The 12132-nt window shown below is 28.1% G+C and overlaps 1 protein-coding gene across 1 annotated transcript in view; it reads right to left on the reverse strand.

Moving 5' to 3' along the window:
• The window catches only part of LOC105623261 (orexin receptor type 1-like), a 40387-nt gene that overhangs the window by 3911 nt on the left and 24344 nt on the right, over window positions 1-12132 (reverse strand). Inside the window, exon 5 of the mRNA XM_012204660.1 lies at window positions 9949-10061. Within this exon, the coding sequence (XP_012060050.1) occupies window positions 9949-10061 (113 nt within the window). The remainder of the gene's footprint in view (window positions 1-9948; window positions 10062-12132) is intronic.

A 12132-nucleotide genomic window follows, 5' to 3' on the forward strand; every position in this document is an offset into this window, starting at 1 on the left:
AGAGAGAGAGAGAGGAGAGAGAGAGAGAGAGAGTGTGTGTGTGTGTGTGTGTGTGTGTGTTCTCGGATACGGAAAAAAATAAAAAGTAAATTAAACCGATTAAAGTTAATCTACTCTTTGTAGTACTTTGGTAAAAATATGGATATTAATCAACTTTTGTGATCGTTTCTATCGAATATTTGTATGTACTTAAAATACTTTGCTTGATTTTGTTACTAGACTATTCTATCAATAGCTGGATAAGCCTTCGAGTATTAGGAGATTTAGAACCAGTCTCGATTTTCACTGAGGAAGTTTGAAAAGTTAACTTCGATATCGACGACCATTGGCTTCTGCAATCAGAGTGTCGCAGGAGTTCATACGTTCCACTATTTCAATTAATCTCTTGTTAGATATGTTCAACATGTCCATATTGTTCACACACATTAATTCTTCTAACAGTTCCTTCAAAGGCATTTTGAATTTGACTATTTTTTGTATTAAACGATCATTATGCGTTTTTATCGCACTTTCGATATTCATATGATGTTTTTCTTTCTTTCAAAAAATGAATACTTATTTCACGCGAAACACGATAATTTTGGAACATAATAATTATTAGAGTCAATTATCAGAGTCACTTTGCGATTGTTATCGTTTAAAAGTAAATCTCTTGCACGTGGAAAGATGTGCGTCTCTTTCAAAATATCAACCATTTGTTTGACAAATTATATAATTGTGTACTGTATGCATATCTGATAATTACACACTAATCATTAATATAAAATGTTAATATCATGATTTCAGTATCAATTATCCGAAATCGATCGAAATTCTCTCGATGAAATTATCATTAAATATTTCATTAAACAAATACAGGGAAAGTATAATCGACGCACGATTAAATTGAATAAATCAACAATCTACTGTGTCAATTATTTTCTGCATTCTCGCCACTAAAAGTAATATTTTCAAGGCGCTCCTGTCTATTAATTATATGTCCGATCTAGTAAGCATAATTTAAGTATAACAATAAGTACAAAAAATAAATCTACTAAAGCTTCATATTTGAAAATGGCCGCATTGAATAGAATATTTATTTTGCAACAATAACATCTATAGCTCTCGACATTCAAATAATAAAATTAAAAGAGTAAATATCTGCGCTGTAATTAGTGCGCTATAATTCTAAACGTTGCACGCATTACAGCATACTAATTCTCACAGTTATTTATTCTCATTTGCCTTTAGTTTTAATTTTATTGTTTATTTTGTAACTTGGAAGTTAAGTTGGAAGTTTTCTTCCTCTAGATCTAGTTGTGTAATCTAGTTGTCCATCAATCAGCGAAAAAAATCTTTCAATTATTGTGTAATAAACATTTTACTGAATGCGGCCAACATTTTAATAGCGTCTCTCTACATAAGCATTATTTCAATAGATACAATGCAATAAATAATAAAGTCCATATTGCATACGGCTAAATCTAAAACATTATTCTACCTTCAATACTCTTGATTTTCAAATTTCCTAATTATCTTCTAGTAGAGTCTCATTAAGCTTTAGCAATGGGATGGAGTTTAATAACAAATTCGATGTCTGTAAAGCGAAGTGATTGGGAGGGATTACTACTATTGTATGTACTACGGCTCACCGTTATTATGGCCTAAGCACGATCGGTTTAATGAGCGTCGATATCTGACCCCGTTCTCATCCCACTGTTAAATGCCGTCTCGGCTATAATATTCGCTTGCATGTCAGGTGCGAGGTCGAGATGTATTTTCGATTTCCACGATACTCGCTTCGCCACGCGTCAAAATGGTCGATTTTGCAAGCTCATACGATACCCTCTCGTGTACTCGTCGCTACTCAGCGGCGGATTCCGACGTATCGTCGGCAGCGTCATCGTCCGTTCCTTGCTCGGCGTACCGCACTCCCGAAAACTACGGCGGAACTCCCGCCGGAACTTACCTGTAAAGTAGAGCACCGAATGATTTCCGAGTGTCTTTTTAACGCGCATTGTAAATTCTCTAGCGAGGATTCTCGTTCACCTAATACAGTAGTCTTGCTTAAATCTCGAGTTTCGCATGTCCACACATTTAATCCTCGTTTTTGTAAACCGTCGCCTAGGGTCCACTAAATCCGTGTTCGCGTTTCTGTTTTCTTCTCTTTCTTTTTTTTTTTCTAATCTGAGTTCTTCTAACACAATCCCGAAAATTTTTATGTAACTTGGTTATACCATATTATAAAATACTTTAATAACTTTTTTTCTGGAGATTAATACGAGTCGAAAATCCTAATTGAAAAATATTAAGATTACTAATTTTTAAGTTATTCTTTTTTTAGCAACATTATCATAAAATGAAATTTATTTTTTCTATTAAAGTATATTAAAGCTTAAGAAATAAAATTTATTTTCGTGAACTTTTTGCATCTTGATAATGTTTAATAAATTAAGAGAAAACAAATTATATTTTTATTTTAATTTCATATTTGATTTTTTATTTTCTTGAATTAAAATTTCATTTTAATCTTATTTTTCCAGAGGATGGAGTCCCATATATAAGGAAACATGGAAGAAGATTGAACGAGGAATTATGTGGTAAAGAAATGGATTTTAAAGTCAACAGTAGCATCGGCTCAAGATTTGTGATAGGTGCACGAGCCAATGATCTTAAGAGGATTATACACATAACTCGGATTACTTCACGGATTACTTTTTCCAGAAAAATACGTAAAGAAAAGTAATAACAATTTGTACTTACGTTAATAAGGCCCAGTTATACCAATGTTACTTTGACTTTAAGCAAGATTAAAATTCTCTGTTTCTGTTTCTCTTTCCTTTTAAAACAAGATCTTTTTAAAGCGAGAGTTTTAAGTCTTGCTTAAAGTCAAAGTAACGTTGATGCAACCGGATCTAAATGGACAAAACGAAAGTGCAAAACGATAGTGATCTTTTGTTTAATTTGAAACGCGAAAGAATATTCGATTCTCGGAAATACGATTCTCGGAATAAAATTATATATATATATATATATATATATATATATATATATATAATATTATTTTATTCCGATAATCATATTTCAATTAAGATTCTCTTGTAAATATCGTCTGTTACGCGTATATTTGACGCGAGATATCTCTCTTGTGTGTATTTCTCATGATAATACTTTAGAAATATAATTAAATATATCGGATATAAACTATAAAAGCATTAACACAGCGCGAAAATTGTTGTGCAAATTTTAATATAATTGTGTGATCAATAATGTCTATATAATATAAATATATAATAGTTGTCTGTATCTATCTTATTCGAATGTTTCGGTTTTCTTCAAACCATCATCAGCGAATCCTATCATAAATACTATCGTAGATGTCTTAACAATAATTTTGTGATAATGTTGAATTTCAAATCTATGTAAGACTGAGGATGAGCATTTCCCTACTTTCAGGTTGAGAAGTGATTAGTCATAATTGTCTCTTCGTTAAAAAGCCAAATGACTGATCTCATTCTCCACAGTTTCCAAATGTAGAAAGTCAATTTGTACAAAGGAACAATAATAAGAAATATAAGGTTTAGTTTAATATTATATGATATAAAATTATAACATATCCCAACGGGAATCAAAGTAATGTCTGACAAGTAATGACGGAATTTAATATACGGACTATGTGTAATAGAAATATTGGTACGCGTGTTAGCCAATATTTCCGTGACATACAATTCACGTAAAATATTTCAAATATTTAATATTTTAAAACTAAATATTTTACTATTTTTATATAAATCATGCGAGACACATAAAAGAGAAGTGCTTTGCGTTAAATATACTTAATCTCGATGTTTATCTTCTTTTTTTATTACTGATGTTCATTTCTGAGAAAAGAAACGGATGTCAGTAATCAAACGTTTGAAGAACAAAAGAGAAAGAAAAAGATCGTTGCGTAGACAAAGTCGACGCGTAGTAAACATACTTGCCGCGCTGCGTAATACAAGGTCGGGCGGTCGTCGCGCTATCATTCGAACGCCAGGGCTCAAGCGAAGGGGTAGTGGCTCTGCGTGTTTTTACGTTGCTCGTCGGAATTATATCACGGCAGATACTAAGAGTCGCGATTATTCTCTTCTGCAATTATTGCAATAATTAATTATTCATTCTCACACCGTGTGATTTCTTAATTTCTTCGATTTCCGATTTCGTTAAACCTGTCGAGATTGATCAGCGACGAAATAAGAGAGAGACAATTGTAATTATTTCATAATATTCGACGATTGCTTCTTTATAACAATTTCTTTATAACTTAAATGAATACATCATCAATCTTTGAATTTTTCGCGAATTTAAACGTTTTAGGTACTTAATGCGTTTGTTACTTAACGAATTGAGAGTATTATACGAATCTTGAAGTAATTCGAGAAACGCAAAGCTGCTCCATGTGTCATCCTTTTATGAATAAATAATTGAGACCGCAATTAGGAACGTAATACACGGTGTGATATTTCGGCGTATAATATTTCTCCTGAAAATACATTGCAATAGTTAGCATGCGATATTCAACATTTGCCATTTGTGGTACAGGTATACGATACGTAGGTATATATTTACTCAAGGTCACTTTGCCGTTATCATTTGTAAGGTGAGATTCGAAGTAGGTAGCAACTCGAATCGCTTGAGTAGGTGTTAATTTTCGAAATGCCATTGTGAGAATTATCACAAGACGCAAAATGCAACCATGCGTATGGTTATAGTGATTATTGATATTCTCAACCATTGTGGTCACAAACTCCTACAACTAACTTGTTAAAACATAAAAATTTATCCACGTTGAAATTTATTACATAGATGCTCGGCGAAGCTTCTGTTTTCTCGAATTTCATTTCGCAAAGATTCATATTTACCTTTTATTTTAATTCATATCTATTTGCGTTCTTTCTGTTAATATAAAATAGTAATTCACATAACAGGCGAACTACATTATTATATTTGAACTACGTTATTATTATTATATATACATGAAAATGGAAAAGAGAAAAAATACATGAAAATGGATAGGAGCAACAGGTATATTGCTGAAAATTGACCGCGGCTAATTTTCGCAAATTTCCTCTGCGGTACGAAATTCGTTTATTGTATTAATTTCTGAGATATTGCAAGTGTCGAATGTTTGTAGTTTTACGCGATCATACGCAGTCATTTTTTCGCAATATAAGCGTGCGTGAAATAAACATCAGGAGTGCAATAAAAAAAATTGTGTTCACACAGGTGTTGTGTATGAGTGCAACGAAGTGCAATTTTGACAACTTGTGAGGAGGAGGAGAAGGAGGCCTAGGAGGCATCGAGTGACGGCGGAGCAACCTTGAGGTGAGTTATTTCTTTTTTATATATGTGCTATTTTAATGTATAGCATTCCTTTATTATTTTTTTATCTTTTTTAGATTTAAATGAAAATTATAAAACAAAGAGACTTTTATTTGCAAAATTATGAAATCACATGCTTAACGATAAAAAGATTTAAAAATTATATAATTATTTTAAATATTTTTTTAAAAATATGAATATATAAAATTTAATTTAAGCAAAATAATTATTTTTTTTAAATGTTAATTATTTTGAATACTTTAAAAATTTTTTTTATATTTATGTGTTATAGATTAATTTTGCTGTTAACTTCGCTGTTGCGCATCATATTCGTAAGTAAAGAATCAACTTTTTAATTGAAGTAATTTAGTTCGTGAAAATTATACTAAAACATATAATGAGCTAGGAACATAAGAATATATATTACAAATTAATTACTAGTGAATATTTTTATTGTGAATATAAAAATAATATTTAAATAAGTTCTAAAATGGTATTTTAATAAACCAGAGAATCGATCATTTTTATCACATCTCTATATCTACTATTCTCAATTTTTTATATAATACGATCTACCAATATAATGTTTATTTTTCTTATTTTTTTTACATAGATGTAACATTAAAATATGAACGCAACTCCGCTGCTGCATAGAATAATAAATAACTTTTTATTTTGCTTTGAAATTTATTTTGAATAAATCGGTGAATATTGTTATTTATTTATATAAATAGTTTGAACTCACGATAAATTTTTCATGATTATCATTTTTGAAAAAATTAAAAATATTAAAAGAAAGAAAAAAAGAGTATTATTGATTGGAACATCTCTCTATTGCTTTAAAATGGATGGACCACGACAAATTATAATTAATATTAAGTGAAGAATATGCGTAATTTGCTAATCATCGATTTATTGTCGATTTGAGTGATAGAGATTTTTATCTTTAAAAAATTATCTTTAAATCCAATAATATACGTATATTAAACATTCTATTTATAAAAAAAGGTTTGCAAAAAAAATGAAAATGATAATTAAGAACATTATACAGATATGATGTATTAATAATATTATTTAGATTATTTTAAATAATGTCACATATTTTTTTGTTTTATTATATTTACGAAAACATTCACTGTTAAATTTATATTCTGCAGTTTTAAATTTAATTTAACATGAGTCGCCACTGCTTCTACTCAATCATATCGTTATTTTACACTAAAATAATGGTTACATTTGATACTATGTGTCAAATTGACACGAGTGTCAAATTTATCATTTTAATAAAAAATAATGATATATTTTGTAGGAGCGGTGGCGATTCGTTAAATTAAGTTAAATTTGACACTACAGATTTAACAGTGACTTAACACAAAAAAATAAAAAGTAAAAAAGAGAAAAAAGAAAAATTATAATCAATAAAATTATCTGACATTTTTAGAACATAAAACTGTAATTAATACAATTATAATTATTTTAATTATTTTTATAATGTTTATATTTTACAATAAAGATCAATTTTATAAAATACAGTAGGAAAACATTGTTTATTTTAAACATGTTACAATATTTTTTTTTTTTTCGGAAATATTTTTAATAACTTTTAAAGTTTGCATTTTATTTTTCTATATTTTTTTGCAGAGAGAAATGTTATAAAAAATCTTTCTCCAAGAAAGAGAGAAAGAATCTTTTCAATATATTATTAAAGTGTGAATAAAAAGATAGACAATATTTTTTATATTGTCCAGTTTTAATTTACATATTTTTTTAATACAGTATTATAAACAGTACATAGTTCATTTGAAAAAAGAAATAATATGCTAATGATTATTAATAAATATTAAATTTTATATTATATGCGTCAATTTTATTCTAATTTTTCCTAATCTGTCATTCATATTTATTGATCATTTTTTATTATTTAAAACAAAATAAACAATATCCAATAAATATTTTTTTTACAAAACAAAAATATTTTAAGAAAATTTATTTATAGAGCAAAAATTATTTGCGTTATATTAAAGTACTTGGTATATTAACATAGCTTTATTTTTTTTATGTCAAAAAGAAATTTGATATGATATTGACAATATAATAACGAGATGTTTACGTTGAAACAAACTAAAACAAAGACGTATATCGGAAACATGAGATCTTTCTAGTAGTAATAAATGTTCTGTTATTCCGGATTTTATGTTCTCTTGAATGTACATATTGAATTTCAAACGTTATAACGAGTAACTGATTTAGCATTTTTTTATTTCATGAGTCTTTTTGTTTATAATACTATTGTATCAGTTTTTCTTTATTACATTAATGTATAATGTCACTGAACTACGAACGAATCTATTAATTTAAAAAATTAACTGAATTGCGGGAAAAACTGATGTACAATAGCGCGAAAATGGAAGGCTTTCTTCAAAGAACGAAATTATAACTGAAATCTAGGTGTGGAAATGAAGTTCAAATACGATATGAATGAAGAAGAAAAAGATTTTCTAGAGCTCGATTTACAAGGGATTATACGAAATGGGAGATCCCTAGAAGATACGAAGTGGATCGAATTATCGTCTTGCGAGATTGGACAAAATCGAAATCCGCGACTCATAATTGGAAAGCAATCCGTAGAAAACCTCGTCGAATTGTTTCAGCGAGAAGATTGTGATCGTTCACAGATTATATGTGAATGTTTATATTCTTCTCGATGGAACAATCCCAATCTCATCTTTTGGAAAGCAGTATAAGGGGAAAAAACGGATTTCCTCAAACAGAGCTAGAAGAGCCAGAAACGATTTTAAGAGGCGGTCAACGAAGTGCCACTTATCCAGATTCTCTGGGAAAAAGATGTAAAAGATCCACAATGTCATCCACAGAATCGCGGTTTCGCAACGAATCAATTATTTCTAGTATTTTCGTTTTTTAAGGGAAATAAAGTTAATCGATGTAAATTAATTATTAGTTGTAAATAATGGAAATAGTATTTACAATAATATTTGATTTTGTTTTTAGAATCTAAAATACGAGAATTTATTTTATAACATAAAATTTGGGAGTAGAAAAAATGCATTTTAATAAAAAGAATATTAAATTTTGTTTCTGTAAACAATATTTGTATAATATTTAGCAAATCATATTTTAAATTTAATGTTTATTTTATAAAATTAATTTTGGATATCAATCATACAATATTTTGAAATGTTTTAAAATATTAATGTTAGATTTATTTAAAAATATAAGAAACAATATTAATGTATCGTAATATATCGTATTGTAAATATAAAAAATAAAGAATAACAGAGTGAGACATGATAAAAATGATCGATTTCCAGGCACATTTATAATTTACTAATTTCATATTTTATTTAAATATTATTTTTATATTTTCAACAAAAATATTTGATGTTTGATTGCCTTCAAATAATGAATTAATTATAAGTGATTATTAATAGATAATTTACGATTATTATTATTAATTATTGATCAGCTGGGTGGAAATTTTTGATATGAAAATGACATATGACAAGTTGATATGCGCATAGCTTACAGATTTCAACAAGTTTATGTCAGGATCATCTACTTTAATTAATCTCCAGGAGATGCCATTAAAATATGATACAATGATTGCACGATACTTCAAGCATACAAAATGTATATTATGATAACGTTTTAATCAGTTTTGCATACGTATTCTCGCTGAAACGTATACAGATTTAATGGACCTGTCTGATATATAGAAGGATTGATATAATCTTCGAATTTAGTTGATATAAGCTTAATAAGTAAGTAAAATTAAATTGTTAATCTTCGAAATTGGGAATAAAATGTCAAGCTTTATAATTGCAGAGAAAAAAATTACATAATTTTTTAAATTATTTTTCGCCTCTAAAAAATAATTAATAAACTAGAAATAGTAATTAGAAATAGAAATATTAGAAATATTTGGCCTTTTTCCGAAAAGCTTCTTTCTCAGTAAAAGATTCAAATTTTTTGATTGTGATTAATTTAAAAATTCAATTCTCAAGATTCTTCTGTTTGATAAGACATTGAGAAAACTCGTTTTCATATTGCGTTCATTATGATTTGCGCAAGTTCATTTAAAGTCCGACCGGAATCGTCTTAGTTTTTTTACGAAAACAAAAAAAAAGTGAAATGAAAATTTTGGCAGTCGTTGCCGCGGGAGTTAATTCAGCGTGAAGAACAGACTAGTTTCGCGCTGTGAATAAGCAGCAACAACGGTAGAGGAATTGCGTACCTCGGACGTGTCATGCATTTTAATAGAAGTCACTTCGTACATTCGGTAATCTTGTATACGGAACTCCGTATCCGGAAAATGTTACCACATATATCCATATTCGCGGAATATTCCAGAATAAATCCGACTGGATCAGAGATTTTTTTTCAACATGACGACGTTCGAGAGACGTAAATTCGTATTCAGAATACTCTTTTATCGATAAATATGCGCTTTTATAGTTACAACTCTATAGTATGTGTAATGTGAACTACATGTTAAATAAGCGCTAACATCGTGAAAGCGCATTCTGAATACAGACATAACGTTGGGCATTGTGCATTAAAAGCGACGTATCAATATCCGCGATTTCTTACCACTCATAAAATTATAGATGACAGGATTCACTGCGCTGTTGAAGTAACAAAGCCAATGGGCAATTAGGCTAATGGCGATCGTCCATTGATTCGATGGTAACGCCATAGTACATCTAAAACAAATTTATATTAATAATATATTATATCTTATATTTATAATGACATATATAATATAAATGGAAAAATAAGAATGAAATCCTTCCCAGTACGCAGTACAGGCGGAAGTTTCTTAGATAATCAAGTTCATAAAATGAAATAAAATTGAACTTAAGAAAAGGCTCTAAAGATTAAATCACAAAAAATTAATAATAATAATGCTAATACAAATTAGTCATATATTAATATAATAAAACGTATATATGCGTTTTATTACATATAATTGATTGTGATCATGGGTATTATTATTAATTTCTTTTGTGATTTATAAAATTATTAATTAATAAGCTGAAACGAATTCTTAATACTTAATTAGTAGACTAGATATTAAACAATTATAAATCAATGTTAATAATACGATAAGATAATTTATAGTAAAAATGATATAACGAATTCGATATAATTCGAAAGAAACTGATTTGAAAATATATTCTCAATTATAAAAGGTATTATCGCAAGTATTAAATGTTAGACATATTAATAAAAATTAATATTTTTTATTAATATTTTTTATTATTTCTTTTCGTTTGAAAAAAATTATTCTAGAATAATTTTTATAATTCTTATAGTTTTAAAATTTAATTTAATTTGCGTATATAATGTATCATCAGCATTATATTTGTCACCTGATTGGCAATGTATGTCGTGAACCATCAATCAATATATCAATCGCTTATATCAATTCTATATTTTCAATATGAATAAAAAATAGAGATAATTGTTATCACAATAATTATAATCTATATTGTAATAATCGTAGAGACAAAAAATAATTTCTACTTATGTAAGTTTATATAATCTTTATAACAATAAAATTTCTTTTTAGCTTTTCAAGGCAAAATGTAAATTTTATTTATAGATGATATTAATTATAAGGTGATAGCAATATAAATTATTTATATCGAATATTAAATTGAATAATGAGCGAAGATTATTTCGTTATTATTATGTCCAGATTATTTTTACATACAAAATGATAGCATATGTTGTTATATTTAATACATTTAATAATTTTGTATTCAGTTTTATTATTGCTTTTTTTTATTTCTCAAAATGAAATAGCATTCAGGTCAACTCATTTGTCTAACATTATTTTTCTTTTCTTTGTATAAGAAGAATAAGATCTTTTCAGATCGTTCTGGTATAACGGAAGTTTGAGAATTTATCACTAGATGGCCATTATTTGAACGATTATTCTTCGATTCGGTTTTTAGAAAATAATCGCGACATTTTTATTAACAACACATAGAATGTCTAAATAATATTTCATGAAAATGTTATATTTAATCGCAGTAGAGTCGCTTAAGTCATTCGAAACATCGAAAAAAGAATTCGCTAATTTCTCGCATACGCTCCGATATTGACAAATTCTGTTTATATAGCGATTGGAAAACGATGACTTTCGGAAGCGTGTGGGATGACACAACTAAGCATCGATCGTTATGTAGATCACTATGTGGCAGATCTGTTCAGTTAGTGTTATCATATGTCGTCTTGAGCTTTTCAGATCATCCGATAAGCTTCTTGATTTCAGATTCCCGATTGCGCATGCAACTTCGTTTTAAGATCACGAATTTGCACGCCTGCACGGTCGAATCTTCATTCCTCATAGTACCGCGATTTCCAAATTTGGGGGGTAATCGATTTGGTCAGAGGTAATTTATCGCTTCCACATGCAGGCACTGCTGATGGCGGTACGCCATCTTTTTTTGTTCTTAGAATTTTTTGCAATTACAAATTTTTTTTCTCTAATTTTCATGTATTAATAAATTCTTTGATTAATTTAAAATCACTTTTTAATAAAAAAAATCTGATTGAATTAAGCTATAAGCGATTGAGAATAGAAAGTAACAAAAACTTGTTTCACATTTAATAGAATTATTTTAATAGATTGGTTTTATATATATATATATATATATATATATATATATATATAAATAGATATATTATTACTATAATTAGTTAATTATACTATTAATAAATATATATTAGTTAGTAAGAAGTACTACGTATAGTACTTATTCTAGT

The sequence above is a fragment of the Atta cephalotes genome (assembly GCF_000143395.1).
Source record: "Atta cephalotes unplaced genomic scaffold scaffold00055, whole genome shotgun sequence".
Taxonomy (NCBI): domain Eukaryota; kingdom Metazoa; phylum Arthropoda; class Insecta; order Hymenoptera; family Formicidae; genus Atta; species Atta cephalotes.